Source organism: Protopterus annectens, chromosome 5.part0, assembly GCF_019279795.1.
Source record: "Protopterus annectens isolate FY-2018-M chromosome 5.part0, PAN1.0, whole genome shotgun sequence".
NCBI classification, from domain to species: Eukaryota; Metazoa; Chordata; order Ceratodontiformes; family Protopteridae; genus Protopterus; species Protopterus annectens.
In genome coordinates, this window is record NC_056735.1 from 152,202,492 (window position 1) to 152,224,286 (window position 21,795).

A 21,795-nucleotide genomic window follows, 5' to 3' on the forward strand; every position below is an offset into this window, starting at 1 on the left:
CCACTTTAGGTCTATTCACATTCTAGTAATTCTGTTTTATAATTTTTTTGTGTTCGCTAAACATTTACCTGATATAAGATATTCAGACAACTTAGATAAGTTTAAAAAAGGAATAATGGAAAAAAAAAACTCCATGTATTTTGAAATATGGCATTGTTTCTCCTGTTGCATTTTAAAGGAAATACTTTAGCATTTAATTCTTTAAGGTAACTGCTTGTGACATCATTTCATGTTATAAATGTGATTAACTTCATTGCTGGCTTCTTCATAAAAGACTGAGTTGTCCTTGAGGCATCAGGCTGAGTAAAGTAAACTATCTGCTGCATGAAACTTTTTGTGTTTTTATTTTATCACATCCCGATTGTGCTCTGATTATATTTTTCAGACACTGTGCCCATACTATAAAGATATTGTCAATATAAAAAGAGTTAGAGCACCAAATTAGTCAAAGTGTTTTGCTGTCCAAGTGCTCTCCTTTGGCAGACCATGTGGAACTGTTGGTTGGCTAGCCATCCTTCACTGCCGGGCAGTTAAGTCCCTGTTGGGGAAAAAGCTTCCACTAAAATTATTTTCCTGAGGAAAACTTGTGTTTTTCAGGTAAAATGTTAAGCTTGCTAGGAAAATGAATTTTGTTAGGATTGTCACTGCATGTCTAAGGGGGGTTGTGTGTAAATCCATCCATCCATTCACAACTCTTTCTTCCCATTTTTGCACAAGGGGTTGGGGTGCCACAGTGACAATCATCTACAGCCAAGGTTTACACTGCTGGTCGCAGTTGTTGTTCCAAACCACACACTTGCACTCGCACTCACACCTATGGCCAGTTTATTGTATCCAATCCACCTGCTGTATGTCTTTGGAATGTGGGAGGAAACCCATTCAGACACAGGGAACACATGTGAACTCCACACAGAAAGGACCCCAACTGAGAATCGAACTGAGGAACCTCTTGCTGTGAGGCAACAATGCTATCAGCTGCACCACTGTGCCACCCATAATGCACAACCCCCCCCCCCCAAAAAAAAAAAACAAACAAAAAAAAAAAAAAAGAAAATGCAATCTTTTGACAGAATTTTCCTACAGGTTTTGTTGGTTTCTGTATTTGGAACAGTATGTCGTGCCTCTGGGAACTGTCAGTGATTTACTTATCTCAGTAACACTTGTTCTCTACTCTTCTTTTGCTGACTTATCCACACTTTACTATCTCCCTCTGAGGTCTCATTCTTCGCTAATCTTTGGAGCAGCTGAAAGTGTCTGCAATTTTACCTTCCCTCTCTGCAAGAGGAAAAAGTGGTTAGGGAGTCTACTTCCATTAAGCTGGGCTCCTGTTGTGCTTCAGCCACTGGTGCTCAGCCCCCCATCCCTCTGAAGTTGCCACTAAGGACTAAGAGATAGCCATGTCCTCCACAGATGCAGGGATGCCCTGGGTGGGCAAGTGACAGCCACTCTTGGCAGCCTCAGGGGAAGTGGCAAGTGAAGCTTATTCACTCAGCTGGGATAGGAAACCTGAATCTGGGAGAAGTATGCCTACTAAAGATCAGTCATTTTCCAAGGAGTTTCTCAGGAAAAGTGAACATTGTGAGAATATCTTGCCTTCTCTTGTCTCTATTTAACTGAGATTGGGTAAAGAACTCATTGCTGTTTATTTATTTTACATTTGTTGACTGGGAAAGTCCAACTGGGCACATATTTATTTTCAGTGGAAGCCCAGGGTAAAAAGCTCCATTTCCATACATGAACAAGTTATTAAGGGCAGTGACATTAACATACAAAACAGGTATAATAACATTAGTAAATACAGGCCAGTAAGCACAGGCTTATTGTAAGATATACAATCAGAGGTATTACACATCTTTAAGCAAACAGTATATTACAGACTTATACATGCAGTACATTGCAGACTTATACACATAGACTATGTACAGTTCTTAGCAGGCTCACAGATACATTATGATGCAGTATGTGCTTATCAATGCAGACAGTTACATACATGTGATAAAGTCACTTTTGGACCAGAAACAGGGTGAGAAACTAGACTTGACATTTGCCAATGAATAGAGATACTGGTTGTATGTCTGTCTTTATCTGCGGTGAGCAGTTGTTCTTAAGTGGGCTTGTAGTAGTTTTTTAAATTGTGTCTTGGAATTATTTAATGTCAGGTGGGCATGTAGGGAGTTCCAGGGTTTGGAAATGTAGCAGCTAGAGAGATTTTCCTGCCTCGTTGTTATGTTTGGTAATTTGAAGGAGGTTAAGGGTGCTTGATCTCAATGTTCTTGCTGTGGTTTGAGGACGTGTAAGACTTTGGAGGGCTGTGATTTTGTCTGAGTAGTAGTATAACTTGTGTGCTACTGACGATTGAGTTGAAGTAGTTGAGGGAATTCCAACCAGTTTAGTTTTTTTGAGAGATTCACAGTGATGGGTTCTATGTGATAATTCTGTTGCAAATTTAGACATCTTATGGTAGCAGGATTCAAGTTTGTGTAGTTTGGATTTACGGAGATTAGTTAATACTGGGGATGCATAGAGGAGGGTGGATAATAGATGTGTCCTGGCTATTGTGGTTTTAGATAACTTGGAGAGAAATTGCTTGTTGCAATAGAGTAGTCCCATTTTTTTGTGAACTTTCTTTACAGTTTGGGCAATATGCAAGTCAAATCTTAGGTGGCTGTCTATTTCCACACCTAAAAGTTTGGTGTGGGTAGTTGAAATAATAGCAGTTTTGTTATGAGAGGTGACAGTAAAGTTGTCTGTTTGAGGGGAAGGTTCTATTAAGAGGTGAAGAGGAGCAATTTAGTTTCAACTGGGTTAAGAATAAACTGGTGGTAGGTGAACCAGGTTTCAGCTAGTGAGAAGCATTCTTGTATTTGGGAATGGAGGTGCTCAAGTGTTGGGGCGGCACATATGATTGTGGTGTCATCTGTGTATTGAATTACTGTGGCCTTTGGTATGGAAGATGAGAACTGATTGGTGAATAGAGTGAAGAGTAATGGGCCTAGGATGGAGCCTTGAGGGACTCCTACGGATACTGGTGGAGAGGATATTTGGTTCTGCCATTTCACTGCTCATTGCCAACCTGACAGATAGCTCTTAAACCATGTGATGGAGGAAAAACTGAGGTTTAGGGTAGGTAGTGCATGGAAAAGTTAATTGTGGTTTACCATATCAAACGCTTTAGATATAGCTGAGAATACGGCAGAGACTAGTTGTCCATTGTTTCAGCGCTGATTTATGGTATTAGTGAATGCTATAAGTGAGGTGGTGCTGTTTTATCCTTGCTTACTAGTTATTTTCTCTCTCTCCTACACACACATATATATATATATATATATATATACACACACATATATATATATATATATATATATACACACACACATACACACACACACACACACACACACACACACACACACACACACACACACACACACACACACACACTTTTTTTTTTGGCAGGCAAATAGGAGTTTTGTCCTGGGCTCTAAATAGCCTAGCTACTCTTCTTATGCTATTAATACAAAGAACGTCATCCAGGCCCACACTCAAATAATCTGAACAATCATTTACTACTTGGTTATATAAATGCTGATGGTCTCAGCAATAAATGGGCACAACTAAAATTATGGATCTCATTGTACAAAAAACAAAATAACTGCAATAACAGAAACATAACTAAAGCAAATTTCATGGATATCATCAGTCATATCTCAGGAAATACACACTGTTTACAGACAAGGCCAGGAACAAAACAGGAAGGAAAAAGTGTTTTAGCACTAGCTGACAAAAAAGCCAGTCGATCCCCGACACTAAAAACAACGGATACCGCTTGAAAGGCCAAGCATATATATGCATGGCTATAGTCTGCATTTCCAAATCTTCATTTATGTGCTATCAAGAAGGATACACTCATATGATTCAAGTCAAACAGCAGACAGCAGCACCAAACCAAACCATAGAACCAATGCCAGTTTAACATTATCTTGGTATACTAACAGAGCCAATGCCAGTTTAACATTACCTTGGTATACTAGCAGAGCCAATGCCAGTTTAACATTACCTTGGTATACTAGCAGAACCAATGCCAGTTTAACATTACCTTGGTATACTAGCAGAACCAATGTCAGTTTAACATTACCTTGGTATACTAGCAGAACCAATGCCAGTTTAACATTACCTTGGTATACTAGCAGAACCAATGCCAGTTTAACATTACCTTGGTATACTAACAGAGCCAATGCCAGTTTAACATTACCTTGGTATACTAGCAGAACCAATGCCAGTTTAACGTTACATTGGTATATTAACAGAACCAATGCCAGTTTAACGTTACATTGGTATATTAACAGAACCAATGCCAGTTTAACTTTACATTGGTATATTAACAGAACCAATGCCAGTTTAACATTACATTGGTATATTAACAGAACCATTGCCAGTTTAACATTACATTGGTATATTAACATACATGTCAGACAAATGATGATACTTGTGACTACTGACCAATAATTTCCACCTTATCAGTGAAGTCTAAAAAAATGAAAGGGACCACAAACAGCAGCAATCAGGTCAATATGTATGTAGAAAACTATAAATAATTAAGCTTAGAGACCCCACATTGTTTTGGCAAGCCTTGTAAGCTTTACAAACCACTTACTTCTTCCAATAAAATCTTGCCAAAACAAGTATTAGCAAAATTCTTACCGATGACATGACAAGAGACAAAGAAAAACACAGTTAACTCTCCTCAACACAATACAAAATTCTTCAATAATATTCACTGTGCTATACAAATCCCATCCTTATATAAAATCCCCAAATCCTATTTCAACTGCATAAGCAAAGCCAACGTGCAACAGCTTATGGAGAAACTTAACTCTGATTTTAATTCTACGTTCTACACTATTCACCCAAAAATACAACTAGGTAGCCACATTCTAAGCAAGCTATGTAGAACCCGATTCTAACAAAGTCACTATGTCATAGTTTTAAACATGCTTTTATAATATCACATGCCAAAGTTACACCACCAGTTAATTCAATGACTTCTGCCCCACTGCAACTCTTTGCCCTATAAGTACAACACTAGAAAAGAAAAGATGACTTATGAGCAGATCTTGGAAAGCAACACAGACTGTGTCCTACAGATAGTACACTTACAGCTACATACTCAGATATGGATGATGGCAGATAAATGGAGGCCATTTACTTCGTATTAAAACAACTTCTGAAACAGCAGAACATGCCATATTTGTATAAAAATTATAAAGCTGTGTTTTTTACTGAGTCCTGCCTCTGCCAAATATCACCTTACTAAAGCAACATTTAGAGACCTTGGTCCAAACAACCTCTCAGAAGACCACTGCACCATAAAGGGTGCTTCTCAAGGGTCAGATTTGGGCCACGGCTGTTATCTCTGTTTTAATGAAATTTGAACCTACTACATATTAACACCTTCATCGGAAAACAGTCAGATAAAACACAAAACTTACTTGATAAAACTACATGTTAACCAGTTCTATACCAAGTTAAACTTATGCTCATATGGCTTAAAATAAGCACTACTAAAACAACCATGACGTTGTATGACACCTCACTGAGGCTTGAAGGATCTTACTATCCCTGATCGTTTAGGTACTCATTACACCAGACTGCACAACAAACATGCTTACACATTACACATGATCAGAATCTATCCTTCACATCTTGTACGAAAGCACGAGCAGGAAAAGTTATTTGAAAAACTAACATCTCATTCAGAATATTCTGTCTTCCTACTGACAATGCTAGACATGCCAGTGTTATTACTGTGCTACTGACCAAGACTGAAAAAAGGACTTTCCATTAAAATGATGCTCAATCACAAAACATACCCTTTATTCAGGCACTGAAAATGAAACACTAAATTTATTAATTTGGCAAACAATGCATGCACCACTGTCACCTTCTGCAAAGTCAGCTGTTTACCGGTTAATGCAAAAGCCTCACATCTGCTAAATACACTAACAATTCAAATTAGTACAAGAAAGCTACTGCTCACCTCTTACAAACAAGCTTATTGTGAACAACAGTCCTACACATTCACAATCCAAGAAGGGACCCACCCTGGTAGGGTACTCTATCTTGCAACCACTGAATAAAAAAACTTTGTACAACTTGCTTCAGCAATGAGAAGCACCCCCCTCCCCCCAGAGAATATTAATGAAAGTGAGTAACAAAACTTTCAAGAAAGAATTCAATTATCAGTAGAAACAAAGGAAATGCAGCTGCAGTTAGACTAACAAAAGTTAAATACTGTAAACCCATGTTTACTTCTTATTCAAGTACCAACATTCACTTCAATAAATTCTGGAGTTACCATGGCAACAGTATAGCCCTTATTAACACCCCTCAAGTATCTATTTACAAAGATTAGCACCCCAGACCATACAATCCCTTTTTAGCAAGTAGCTAGTGTATCTATTATTAATATGTTGAATATTGTAGAAAAAGTACGCTAACGCTGGATTAAGATTGTTTACTGCACTGCATGATAAAGAAATGATTTACTTACTGTTTATAAATCCTATCTACATAGGAACTGAAGAGGTTTACGACAATGACACTCCTTCACATATATTTGGACAATCCACTTACTGTTTACTTCTTCTTGGTCTTTTATATGAAATTAAAGACAATGTTCATTAACAGTTCTCAATATAACCCGCGGTAGTGTGGTGCTACGGTAGCGTTGTCGCCTCCCAGCAAGACGTTGTCCCGTTCGATTCTCAGCTAGAGCGTCTTCTGTGTGGAGGCATGCGTGAAAGGGCATACTTTCGTTGAAGGTTGTGTGTCAGGGCTGGTAACTCGGCACGTAAAAATCCACTACCAAACATTAGAAGACCGGAACTTCCGCTGTGGCGACCCCTAACCGGGATAAGCCGAAAGACACAACAACAACAATTCTCAATATAATACAAGATTTTCAGTGAAAATATGGCACAATGACAACTAATCCCATCTGGATGCTATTGTTGACATAAATGTCTTATGTCATTGTATTACTTCTGTATGCCATCATTTGCACTTCTGCCTTATGGCAAGGTCATGGCTAAAAACAGCCCTGGACCAATTCACTTACCCAGTCAACAAATGTCAAATAATAAAATAAATAAAATATGAAATATTTATACCTGGGAAGGTGTAAATCATCTCCAACAGCATATGAAGTCCCCGAACAGTCCTCCCGGGTGGTTTCTACTGTGAAAGCATACTCTTTACAACAGCAGCTTTAAAGAAAACCTAGACTTGGATACCACCTTCAGCTTGTAATGCCTTCCAAAAGTACTGAGGGAAGACCAGGTAGCTGCTGCAGAAATATCTTTGAAAGCTGCATGTCTAAAGGAGGTCACCATAGCAGCTATTGCTCTGGTAGAATAAGCCTTTGGGACAAATGGATGAGACTTGTACTTGGTACAAGATACATTATGTAGACCTCATGACAGACAACCTTGAGAAGGAATCTTCTCACACAGGCATACCTTCTAAAGGTATGGTCCACGGGTAAGAAGCAGGTAGATGGCCTAGATAACTGAAAGTCTACAAAATGGGCAGAGGTGCAGAAAAGTATGATATATTGTGAGAGGAAAAAATAGACACACTGTGTAAAAACACTAAAGGTAAAGAGAATGGTTTGGTGGGGTTGTTCACAAGTATCACAAAAGCAGTCTTCAAATCCACTACTGGAACCTGAGGTCATTCAAGCACTCACATCTGCTAAATACACCTGAGCTGAACAACAAAGATCTTTACAACTATAGCACCATGATGCACGATGCAATAGGAGGTGGGTTTATGAAAAACTGGTAAAATTTTACCTAGTGAGCACAGTCAATGTTTGCAGCCTTAGTTGTGTTGTTACAGTGAAAATACCACAAAATGACAGCACTGAAAGCCACTTCAGTAGACCCAGCTCCCTTTCATCCCTCATACACATCAAACTTAAGTAAAGCAAATCCATGGTCACACAACACTGGAGAAAATTTAACTGTATTCCCTCCCAAAGTCAATTTCAGCAAAATTACTCTGCAGTACCAGCATTAGCTGAAATTGGTTTCATACTCTCACTTCCACCAATGTAATGACTGTGGAAAATGTATATGACAGGCATATCTAAAGTGATGCATCTGTTTCACTATCAGGGAATCCACTGTGATCCAAGCTATCTGTTTTAGTTTCTTCTGTGGGAAGCAGCGCTGAACTTGAGGATCAATTGGTACTACATACAGTTTCCATAGTTTTGGGAAGCTGTACACTGACATAAGCTGTCATTCTAAGCAGCTGTCTGTAGGTGGAGCAATGCTGTGTTCTCTACAAAATCTCAGTGAAGATTGCTGCATAATAGTACTTGCACTGTACCCCTTCCATTTGATTTATTGCTTTATATACATATATATGCACACACACACACACACACACACACATATATATATATATATATATATATATATATACATATATACATATACATATACATACACACACACAAATTATGTGCTTGGTTTCATTACAGTTGCAGTGAAACAAAACACAACAGCATCACTCTAGTATTTTTCTATGAATGCAGTGTCATCTAACTTTTACGGTGTTCTCTGCAAAAATACCCAGTGATCTGAGACTTGGATTCAGATTTCTGTAATTAAAAGCTGACATATGATTATACCAGACCTCCACCTCAAGAATCTACTTCATACTTTATGTGGAACAATGAAAATTACAAAACAGCTTGCAGTTCTATGGGACAAAGCCCTGACTGTGGCACCTGACACCCATAATGTACCCAGCTCTGGACAAGCTGGCGGGGATAGCGGAAAGTAAGGCAAATTACTTGCCTACTATGTTGGAGACAAAAAGGCAACTTCCAGAAGAGCAACAACTAAACAGTGGAGGACAATGGTTGCAGTCCTACTGGAAACATTGGAAAAATGGAGAAAAAAACAGGCAGTTTGTTAACAGACTCAAACCCATACTGCCATTACTAAATATCGGGTGTGAAATGGGACACAAGGTACACCATAATAAATAAAATACAGTGAATTACCAAAGTGTGACGGGTTGCACTACCTTGGCTTTTGCACCAGCTGGCAATGTGGCTTCAACAAGCCTCTGCATGTATACAAAGTTTAGAGAGAGAGAGAGAGACAGAGAGAGAGAGAGAGACAGAGACAGAGAGAGAGAAGAAAACTGTAACAGAGCAACCACTTCAAACCCTGACTATAAACTTCAAAATCAAAGAGAAATATACTGTATAAAGAAAGAATAATGCCCTACCCGAAATTACCAAAGTACTGGCAAACCTGTGGTACTGTAATCAGTGAAGGCAGTAAACTATGGAATTTTGTAGATACTCTGCAAGAATATATATGGATATGAAGCTTGATGAGTGTTCCATCTCGTACTTTAACAGTGAAGGAATACCATGCAATTAAGACCAACAAGTGACCTGTGATTCTGAAAAGGCAGATTAGTAATTTATACAGCTTAACTAGACAGCAGCATTAACTAGATGAAACATTTTGGCACAAAGCGCTAACAGAAATAAAGTACATGTTCAGTGTTTGGTGATAAGCTTGCTGCTGTCCTGGAGAACTTCATGAGTCTAACTGTTTGGGAGTGAGTAATAAAGCAGGAAAATTAGCCACAGAGCTGAGATTTAAGGATGAGAAAATCAAACATGGAGAGAAGCAGGGAATTGGAAACCCTCCGTGAAACCGTCACTAACAGAAATTGATTCTCCCCCATCAGAATGAATGAAAACACAGGTAGTTCTGAATAATGGATTTACTTGCTTAAAAGTACTGTCTACAAAACAGTACAGACAATATAAACACTGTATCATCATTTTTAACTTCACTTGACAGTTTCTGACTGCAGCATTCCTTTCTGGGTAGTCTTGAAAAGAACACTTTCAGACCTGCTAAAGTTGCTAATTCCCAGATTCTACACTGTCATACTTTCATAAGTCACAATGAGTCTGTAAAAAAGGCAAGTTCATATCTGAAGGTCATTTCCTTTTAGTACAGCTTTGTCACCCTGAAGTACCAGTAAGTATTGCAATGAAAGGGGGAACCTTCTGCTAGTAAAAAATGAAATGAGAGAATGCCAGAAAAAGACACCATAACAACTCTAGTTCAGGAAATATGCTAGGCTTTTGTGTAGGCAGTGGTACTACTCAGGTAATATCTGTAAAATATCAAAGACACGGGACAGAGTTTTATTAAAACTTGCTAAAAGTGACATTAAGGGAACTGCACAAGGGCTCTTACCTTCTTTCTGCTGACTCACATGTTTTTTAATTTGTTCTGCTCTGCTCATGTAGCCTTCGATTTTCTGACGATAATAACTTTTTTTTGTTTCATCTTTGAGACCTATGACAAAAAAAAATATATAAATTCTTCTGCAAAGACTGATCTGATAACTAAAGCTAATGATACAATCTTCAAAACATGACAATTTCTTTCTCAGCTGTAGCTACTTCTTTAAATGTGTAGGTGTACAGGATGCCTGCAATTTAGGATTTTCTTTAAAGATACATTAAAGACAGAAAAATATGCACTTAATTTCCAGAGGTATGTCTCAGCCTCTAAAGGAATGAAAACAGAATTTTCCTAATGATGCAATTCACAACTTACAAAGATTGAACTGGGCTGTAAGAAAAAAACTTCTGGAGATCTGATACTTTGAGAGAGAGAGAAAACACAGACAAGAAAATGTACAGGGTACTGGGGTCGGTAGGCAGGCATGACAATAGATGGCTTAGAAATACTGTTAGGGTAGAATGTAGGCCAAGGGAATGATCACATATGGCAATTTTGTTTTCTAAGTGACTGCTGTCCTCATGCCAGTCGATCATCTAGCCTCTCCACAATAAGATAAAGCATGTTTGTTCCTCAGCTGCGCAGTTCTCATGTGCAGCTGAGGTGAGAATTGTTTAGATGGGACTCATTCAAGCAGCCACAAGGGAGTTTTATGCTCTTAACCACATACCATCACTCAAAGCATTTGAATGGCTTAAACCACCTCCTGGGGTAGGGATAAGACATCTGCACCTCAGTGGAGGTTCACAATACCTTCCTCATGTGGGTGCACGCTCCCACACAACAACTCTGAAGGCTTCCACCCATCAGTGGCTTGGTGAGCCTAAAACCTACCTGCAAGCCACATATTTCAATCCCAGCCCTTCCTCTGAGGGAGCCAATGCAGTATTAGGCTAGCTAGCTATGCTCTGCCCTACCACCACGGTAGGCATGCTCATCCCCGCCTGCCAGCAATGCCAAGCCCCCAAACTACTAATCTAACTTAGGTCACCTGGGCCATAGTCAGGGCTTTATCAATCTATGCCACTGGCTTGATTATGCATTGTTAATGAAACAGGGGAGATAAGTGTGTGGGTAAGAACAGAACAGAAGCATACAAGGAATATCAGGAAAGTAATGAGGGTATAAGCAGAATACTATGCGGAAGAAGAGATAGGATAATTAAGGAGAATACAAAGCTAAAAGAGGGAATTGGGCATGTGGTGACGAGTGACTCAGTGTTAAATGTTTATTTGCACATTTCATTCAGGTGGGTGGTTTACCACTGCAGGCCCCTTTTTAACCACAGTTTATAACGTTACACCCATTACCGTCCTCACTTACTATCCACAGGTAATGCAGAAACTTTGGACCACAAGCTGTTAATGAGCTGCTTCCTGTGGTACCAGGTTTGATTCCCTCAACCTTCAGTTGCCTACTGTTTGGCTCTGAACAAGTCACTTAACCAGGACAGTGTAACTGGGAAATTGAGCTAAACTCCTCAGTGACATTCTGGACGGCATACGTAATAACTACATATGAACAAATAATTCAAGCAACCATGTTAAAATAGCATACCATAATTTCAGTTTAGCATACAATTTAAAGTATCATGAATAGTTATCGACAGCTATAGAAAACACTTTACTGCCTATCACCATAACACAAGTAACATAGTCGCAATCAACAATAAAGGCACAAGAAGCCAGAAAAATGAAAGTTATGTACTTATCATAATGGCAGTTCTGGACGAGAAGGCTCATCCTTGGTTAACAACCAGGACTGAAGCTGCAGGGAGTACAGCTACTTGGCAGATAAAAACATTCCTAGGCTGTCAAGAACCCTCTCTAAGACATTAGCTAAAAGAGGCCACCATCTTTAATCAGGAAGGGCATGTTAACAAAGGATGGACCTGCTCTTCCAGATTTATTTTTATGATAAATATAAGATTTTTGTACTTGCCAAGAGGAGTTCCCTCATCAATTAACAGCCAAGAGAAAATCCTAAACTAGTCCTCCTGGGTGTTCTGCCTTTTGAAATGATAACCGTTACAATGGCAGTTCCAAAGGAAGATTTACAACTGGACAGCACATCCAATTTGCAGTGCCTTGCAAAGATCTTGAGGAAAGACCGGGTAGTTGCTCCACACACACTAACAGATGCATGCTTGAAAAAGAATAGTGAGGCAACCAGAGCTCTAAGAGAATGAAACTTAGAGATTGCTAACAATGTCTGCACAGATCTTTCTCTCTGGGACCATGACACCTCTGGACATTTCTCTAGGAGTTCGGATTCCTTTCATCATGTTGCTTGTCTTGCTGCCGTTTGCCACGCAAGACAAAAACCTGCTTGAAATCCATAAACAAAAACCAAGTGTGGGACAAACCTATATTCGCTCTGCATAGCCAAACTATGGAACTCTATTCCAGTTTCAATCAGAACTACATCAAGCCTCCATAAATTTAAGTTCTCTCTCAAAGAATTTCTCACTAATAGGAGACGTACATAAGCATAGCCATGAGTATGATCTATACCAAGAAATATTCTACATTCTTACTAACCTTTCATCATACTATCTATCTATCCCCTTTCACCTCTCCCCATTCTTAGTGGGGACTTGTATCATCTTTTTTGATTACTTCCTAGCATAGTAGGCAATGCTTTTAATATTTTTGTATATACTGCTTGACATATTTAATTGTATTTTTTTCTTTTATTATTAGATCACTGGTGTCTCCTCCTGTTTTTTTTTTTTTTAACTCTCTGGGGCTTTTCTCCTCAGGCCTTCAATGAAAATGTGTATTTACTAACCATTCAGACTTCCCTGGTAAATAAATGTCAATAAATTAATGAATTAATTAAACCACTTTTGGATCCTCTGTATTCTCAAGGAAAAGTGCTGGGGAAGCTGAAACCAGATGCCCACAGACATGAGCATTTAGCCCTCTTTTTCCATTCTTTGAAGATTTTCCTGAACTTCTGATCTAAACAAAGTGGATGAAACATGTAACTGATAAATGTCATGTTGGGGACTTTAGCAAAGTCGGTTAAGTGAAACAGTAAAGTCTGATCCAGGAACCCTGGCTGAAGGAGACATGCACTGGGATAGAGTTCCATACTTTGGCTATGCAAAGTGAATATGTAAAGAATCTCCACGCCAATACCCAGATTTGTTCTGAGCTACTGCACAATGGTACCTCCTATACCGAGCCAACAGATATTGCCAGTATACTGGCCGACAGATTCAGTGCCAACTTTACCCCTCTCCCCCCCAAAGGACCAATCACAATACCCGTAGATTGCCAGGCACCCAGTATTACTGCTGCACAAGTTAAAACAGCACTGTCCAAGGCCAATAATACAGCTTCAATGGGACTGGACAACATCTCTGGTTGTGTTCTACATTAACTACAGAGTGAACTGGCACCTTACCTGTGTGCTCTGTTCAATCACAGTCTCACCTCAGGCTTTGTCCTTACCAAATGGCACACTGCTACATTTATCCCTCTCCACAAAGGAGGAGTGACTACAGACCCTGGGAACTATCGCCCCCATTAGCCTGATGAGTCTGATATGCAAAGCTATGGAATGCATCATCATGGACCTAATAAACAAGGATATAGGGAATCTCCAAACTCTGGATCCCACACAGTTTGATTTTGTGAAGGGCAGATCATGCCTGCTCAACTTGGTCGACTTCTTTGAGTCAATCACCAGAGCTGTGGATGAAGGCAAGGCAGTTCATACAGCCTACCTTGATTTGGCCAAGGCTTTTGATACCATTCCAAACTCAGGAAACATAGAAAAACTCACTAAGCTTGGCATCAAACCTTATATCTCTAGGTGGATTGCAAACTGGCTCACGGCTAGAACCCACAATGTGAAAGTAGTTGACTCCAAGTCAGACTGCCGATTAGTCACGAGTGAAGTCCCACAGGGTTTGGTCCTGGGTCCTCCCCTGTTTGGTAACTACTTCTCTGAAGTCCAGGCCAACACGAAGGGACTGTGGCTGTTGGGAGCTATTAATGTCCCTAGTGATGTTGACATCCTACAGAATGGCCTCACTGTGACCAACGACTAGTGTCAGAACCATGGCCTTAAGCTCAATGCCAAAAAATGTACAGTTATCTCCTTTGGAAAAAAACCCATTTCCCATTAATTACCACACTGATGGCAGTCCACTGAACACAGAAGACGTTATAAGAGATTTTGGAACACATATTGACAGCAACCTCTCTTTTGACCACCACACTGCAACTGTGGTCAGAAAGTCCTTCTATGTGGCACATCTCATTACCAAGGGTTTTGCATCCAGGAAGAAAGAGGTCATTGTCTCCTTCTACTCTTCCCTCATTAGGCCAATCATCGAGTACAATGCCCCATTTGGCATGTACCTCACTAGACACCTCCAACAACTGGAGAGGCCGCAAAAGTACCTCACAAAGAGGATACTAGGCCTTAAACACTTGTCTTGTATGGACAGACTCAAAAAACTCAAACTATTCTCTGTCTCATATCGCCTACTTAGAGGCAATCTCTGCTTGACTTACAAAGCCATGCTTGACCCTGCTCTGTTAGAAATGCTACAGCTAAAGAAATCCCAATCCCTCTGCACCACATGCTCCAGAGACCTCAACCTCATTACCACAATTAACAGAACATGCTGGAGGGACAGGTTCATAACCCAGAGACTGCCCATGCTATGGAACATACTTCCCATATATGTCAAGCAGAGCACCTTGCTGTCTCTCTTCAAGAGAAATCTTGATGAGTGGATAGAAAACAGGAAAATTCACCGTGGGGATAACACCAGTGGCTCTACTCGACAGAGGCACTGGGAACTAAGGTTGGGTGGCACTATGCCAGGGTAATTCTATGGCTAGGCTTGTAAAGGCCCCAGGGCTTTTAGCCTAGTACACACCTATGAACCATGAGGCTAGCCTTAGTTGAGACAGCTGCTGACTAAGACAGAAATTTGTCCATGGTAGATCCATCAGGTAAATGGCTGAATGCCTAGTGCATTTCACACAAGATATCCATGTAGAAATTCAACATGTGGGTGAAATAACTGAGTGCTCTTAAACAAAAGGTGGAGGATGTATATACTCACGTCTGCTCTCAATTATTTATCTAGTTGGTGAACCACATGGCCCTGCAGTGTCAAAGTCCATTTTTGAACCACTGCTGAAAAAAGATTGTCTGGTTATCGAGCCACTGACCAAAAACTCCACTCAGTAGGATGCCAAAGGATTCAGTCTTCCTTATTAGGTACTTAAGCTATCACAATGAGGATTTTCCATCTCACACTGTTGGCCACTTTAACAACGTGCACCAAATAAGGGACTACCCATAAAGATATGAAAAGTACTTCACATGAGTAGTTTCTGGGGAGGATAAAGGGTCTGTGGGCCAACACCCAATGCATAATCTTCACGACTTCCTAGAATTTGAGGTCATCCTGGGAATGCTGGTAAATCAGCATCCTCCTCATCATCAAGATAAGCAGTTGGGGATTCAGTAGGTTAAGTGAAATGTTTCCTCTTGTATTAGGTTTTCCTGGGGATTTTCAGTGGGATAAGTTTGAAGATGAAGAAGACTGCCACTCTGATGCTGAATCTGACAATGACATCTTTTCAAGGCCCTGGGTGTCTCTGTCCTGCTGAGTGACTTATTACAACGCACACTCTTCAGCCAATGCCTTGTCTATTTACACTGAATATGCCAGCTTCACAAATAAGGAGTTAAAATATGTGAGAATATACTGGGTGCACCCTTGGAAGACAAACAATTTCTTTAACCAGTGCCGCTCGCTCGCACTTTGCTTATTTACATACAAGTGGAGCACTTTCAAATTATGCATTTGTGAAGTGCAGGACTATGAATACCCACCAAATATTTGTATTTTAAGGAATGTTATTTATTCTTTTAAATATGACCACATACAGATAATATTTGCACTGCTGTATTACGTGCGCAACTAATGAAAGTTTCCAGAAAATATATTTACTTTGTTTTAACCATTCTTATTAGGAAAGGACAGTATAGCCTATTTGCTGGTGCTGCCAACACATTAAACATTTTGGTTTATGTGAGCATTTTTAAAAACTATGTGTAAAGAAGCTGTTACTTAAAATAGGCTATAAACTCCAGGCCAGGTGAGAACCCTACAGTCATTCCATGGCTGGAGGGTCTAATCAACTCACTTGTTTCCCTGGAAAGAGGAAAGCCAGTTGGTAGGGAACTGTCCAGACTGCTTGACCCAGCAAACACCCCCCATTAGACCTCCAAATGTCCATACTAGCTCACTGGAGCTCCAATACTGCTGCTAACCATGGACAGCATACTTGCTAATCCCTGGCACTTATGCAACACATGTTCTGAAGGTTTGAGATATGCCAGTGCAACACCTAGTGCTTCCTTTATGTGTCATCCAAGTGGTGAGCCAGAAATACCCCCCCCCCCCAAAAAAAACAAAAAAAAACGGCAAGTCAACAATGGCCACTCTAACCCATCTTACCCCACTCTGCTTCCTGCAGCACCTATGCCATTACTCAGCTTCCTGCAGCACCTATGCCATTACTCAAACACAGGTCATTTGGGCTGCATTCAGGACTTTGCTCCCCACACAGTGGGAGTGGAGGTAAGTAAGTCATTTTTACTTTCCATTTTTTTTGGATGGGAATATTGCTGTAAAATACATTCTTTGGTGATTGCTTGTACCTATTTCTAAATGTTTCTAAATCTGGAATCTGCCATTTTTGTCCTTAAGTTGACTCCACAGTCATAGGATCACTGTGAAACTTGGGAACAGTCCACACCAACAAACCACTCTAAGAATGACCACATTTCTACCTTCTCTAGCTTCCTAACTGCACTTGACTTTCTAAATGAATTCTTTTCCCTCCTGTCCACCTCCACATCTACTCAAACCCATCCCTCTATCACATCCTCCTGTCCACCTCCCTCCACAGCTACTCAAACCATCTCTCTATCAGACCCTCCTGTCCACCTCCACACAACCCATCCCTCTATCACAAAAGACAATCCCTTTGATTCAATTCCCATTTACTGCAAAACCATAAATTCAAATAATTGAAATGTTCCTTTCCTACAAGTCCCTACTGATGTGCAATTTGGAATGGATTGCTTTCACCTATAGTTTACAGATTTTGTCAAGCCTACATTCTACATTTTCTCAAACACTTACACAATCTTTGCCTTAAAAATGACACTGTGCCCAGCCACTGTGTAGTCGCGGTCTCAAAACCTGATTCCCCAGTAACTTCCAGCCAATTTCAATACTATTAACTATAGCCACAACAACAGATAAAAAAAATATTTATAACGGACTCTCTAAACACATTCAATCTCAAACAACTTTATCACCCCATCAACATGACATCTGAGCAGCTAGCAGCACAATGAGTGTGCTTTATGCTGACAGATGAAATCTTAGTGCAAACAACACGTGCTTACTTACAAGTACCCTTTCCATTGACTTTACTGCAGAATTTGACTTACCAGACCACAGTCTCCTCTTATCCTTCCTATCATCTGGGATCAGCCCCCTGACTCTTCAGCAGTTTTGACCTTGTTGTCATAGCAGACACTTCAAATTCCAACCACAAGGTTCTGTGGTTCTGTTTTATCCCCACTACTAGTCTCCTTACTCATCAACGAATGTCACTGTGTTCTGCCTTAACTCCCCACAATTCTTTACACAGACAACATAGTCATTTTACAGAAGAGAACACGTACAATAAAAACTAATCTACAGCAAGACCTACACGACATAGCAAACTGGTTAAATAACAGGCACCAGCTTAACCCTGACATTAAAAAAAGTCAGTAGAAATGGTGAACAAACATACCTCAGCATTTGACTACATAGTCCACTAAACTTCCAGTACTGTATCAGTATTTTATCCTGGTTAACCAATATAAATAAAATGAAATAAATGAAACTAACATTAGTACCAAATAAAAGATTGTATATAATTGCCAAAAAACTGCAAAGAATATGGACATATGTTACCCATACGTAAACATATACATACATAAACTTGCAAACACAAACATACACATATACATACATGAAGCAGCATTCAGATAATTAAGCAAATTTTTGGTAAGGTAGCACAACAGCTACCTATGCTGTTTATACAGCACTTCCAACAATGGCGTGTGTGTGTGTGTGTGTGTGTGTGTGTGTGCGCACGCAAGCATGCACAACAGGAGTGCAAATCACACAATAACACATGTCTAGGTCCCATACCTCAAAGCATTAGGCAATGCATTTGCAGATATACAGGATATCATAGTGAATAACCCTGCTGCACTGCACAAGGGTCAACAGGCATGTTTAGTGATTGCTAGTCCCTGTGTACGTGCATTCAGAGGCACAGACCAAAAGAACTAAAATACAGAGAATCACCAAAGTAATTCATGGTGTTCACAGAAATAACACTCAAACTTCACCAGTATGCAAGGAAACATAAGGCGCCATCTACTTGACCCTGCTTCTAAAATGTGCCCAATACTCCTAAAAACACTTTGTTTTGTACCAAAAAGAAAATGCCATGTTTTGGGTTGCACTAGTTACATCTGTAATATAGTGTCAAACAAACTTCAACACTTCCAACAATGGTGTATGTGTGTGTGTGTGTGTGTGTGTGTGTGTGTGGGGAATTACACTGTGCCCCATCCAATAACACATGTCTAGGTCCCATACCTCAAAACATTAGGCAATGCATTTGTAGACATACAGGTTACCATACTGAATAATCTTGCTGCACTGTATAAGGGCCAACAGGCATTTTTAGTGTCATAAGTAGTAGTAGTAGGAGGACATCAATGGGCTGCTGTGTGTCCTATATTTGGCCAGATATAGGATGGTAGTACTAAGCTAACAGTGCATCCATTGACTGTGTGCAATTACCCAGACATGCTGTTTACTGCACAGCCTACACATGTTTTACTACTACTAATGACACAACATTACACCACTGTATGATGTACAGGGTGTTATAATGCCCACCCAAAAGTGCTACCACCACAGTCAAAAAAAAACTCTACTGTCCTTTCAATGCCTGGCACACACTATGTGAACAGCATCAATGCAATTTTCAATGTGAACCTCACCCCCAGATTTTCTGCAGACAATTAAGGATTCCATGTAATGCATGCAAAGGGCTGTTTCTGAATTATGCCCCGAGTCTTTAAGTACACATTCTGAAAGCCTGCTACTTACTAGGCTGCATCATTAAGGGCTGAACAGCCTGAATGTTATTTTAGCAATATATCAGCAGCACATTTCAGTCTGAAAACAAAATCATCATCACCATCAGCCCCCTTTTTCCCCCATTGTTCTACATGGGGCCGGGGTATTATGTTAACTGTCTCCAACTCTCTCAGTTCAGTGCCACACTCCTGCCTTCTTCAACACTCATGCCTTACTGTCACGGATCTCCTTTCACACAATCCATTCACCTTTTTGCTGGACATCCTCGCCTCCTCTTACCTTCTTCCTGTCTGTCCCAAACCTTCCTCACCAGATTGTCTTCTGCTTTTCTGCACATAATGTAATCTGTTCTCTTTGATCTTTTCTGCAATTGGAGCAACTTTGGCTTCTGCTCTTATGACCTCATTTCTTCATCTATCCCACAGTGTACATCCTATCACCTTTCTCAGTCACTTTATTTCCATCACCTCCAGCTTCTTTAACTGTCCTGCCTTTACTGACCAGGTTTCTGTACCATATATTAGTACTGGTCGCACCACTGTCTTGTACACCTTACTTTTCAACTTCTTTGGCATTCTTCTGTCATAGACTACACCTGATACTCTATACTAGTTGGCTGCAGCCCCTCTAATTCTAGCTTTGACCTCTTCATTCAGACTACCCTTCTCAAATACTCCTCCGAGATACTAAGGTTCATAGGTGTGTACTAGGCTAATGGACCTGCAGCTTTACAAGCCTAGCCCATAGATTACTTTGGCATCGTTCCACCCGACCTTACCTCCCAGTGCCTTTGTCGAGTAGAGCCGCTGGAGTGATCCCCAGGGTGAATTTTCTATTTCCCATCCACTCATCAAGATTTCTCTTGAAGATGGCCGGTGAGGTGCTCTACTTGACATGTATGGGAAGTCTATTCCAGAGCATAGGCAGTCTAGAGGTTATGAACCTGTCCCTCCAGCATGTTCTGTTGATTGTGGTAATGAGGCCGAGGTCTCTGAAGCATGTGGTGTGGAGGGATTGGGATTTCTCTAGATGTAGCATTTCTAACAGAGCTGGGTCTGACATTGCTTTGTAAGTCAAGCAGAGATCGCCTCTAAGTAGGCGATATGAGATAGAGAATAGTTGAGTGTTTGAGTCTGTCCATACAGGACAAGTGTTTAAGGCCTAGGATCCCCTTTGTGAAGTACTTTTGTGGCCTCTCCAGTTGTTGCAGGTGTCTAGTGAGGTACATGCCAAATGAAGGATTGTACTCGATGACTGGCCTAATGAGGGAAGAGTAGAGGGAGACAATGACCTCTTTCTTCCTGGATGCAAAACCCTTAGTAATGAGATGTGCCACATAGGATGACTTACAGTGGCAATGTGGTGGTCAAAAGAGAGGCTGCTGTCAGCCTGGGTTCCCAGATCTCTTATAACGCCTTCTGTGTTCAGTGGACTACCATCTGTGTGATAATTCAAGGGGAACTGTTTTTTTCCCAAAAGGGATGAAGACACATTTTTTGGCATTGAGGTTATGGCCATGGGTCTGACACCAGTCGTTGGTCTCAGTGAGGCCTTTCTGTAGGATGTCAACATCACTTTGGGAGTTAATAATAGCTCCCAACTTGCAATCGTCTGGGAACTTTGGCAGCCAGAGTCGCTTCGTGTTGGCCTGGACTTCAGAGAAGTAGATACCAAACAGGAGAGGACCCAGGACCAAACCATGTATGACTCCACTTGTGACTGGTCTGCAGTCTGACTTGGAGTCAGCTACTTTCACACTGTGGGTTCTGTGAGACACTTTGCAACCCACCTAGTGATATAGGGGTTGATGCCTAGCTTAGTAAGTTTTTCTATGATTCCTGAGTGGGGAATGGTATCAACGTCCTTGTCCAGATCAAGGTAGGCTGTATGAACCACCTTGCCTTCATCCACATCTCTGGTGACTAACTCAAAGAAGTCGACCAAGTTGAGCAGGCGTGATCTACCCTTCACAAAACCAAACTGTGTAGGTTCCAGAGTTTGGAGATTCCCTACATCCTTGTTTATTAGGTCCATGATGATGCGTTCCATAGCTTTGCATATCAGACTTGTCAGGCTAATGGGGCAATAATTCCCAGGGTCTGTAGTCACTCCTCCTTTGTGGAGAGGGATGACTGTAGCAGTGCGCCATTTGGTAGGGACAAAGCTTGAGGTGAGTCTGTGATTGAACAGGGCAAACAGGTAAGGTGCCAGTTCACTATGTAG

General features: G+C 40.6%; 1 protein-coding gene across 2 annotated transcripts in view; it reads right to left on the reverse strand.

The window, feature by feature from the left end:
• Window positions 1-21,795, reverse strand: part of MITD1 (microtubule interacting and trafficking domain containing 1) — a 257,806-nt gene that overhangs the window by 204,494 nt on the left and 31,517 nt on the right. For both annotated transcript variants that reach the window (XM_044072174.1, XM_044072173.1), the window contains exon 2: window positions 10,302-10,403. In XM_044072174.1, the coding sequence (XP_043928109.1) occupies window positions 10,302-10,403 (102 nt within the window). The remainder of the gene's footprint in view (window positions 1-10,301; window positions 10,404-21,795) is intronic.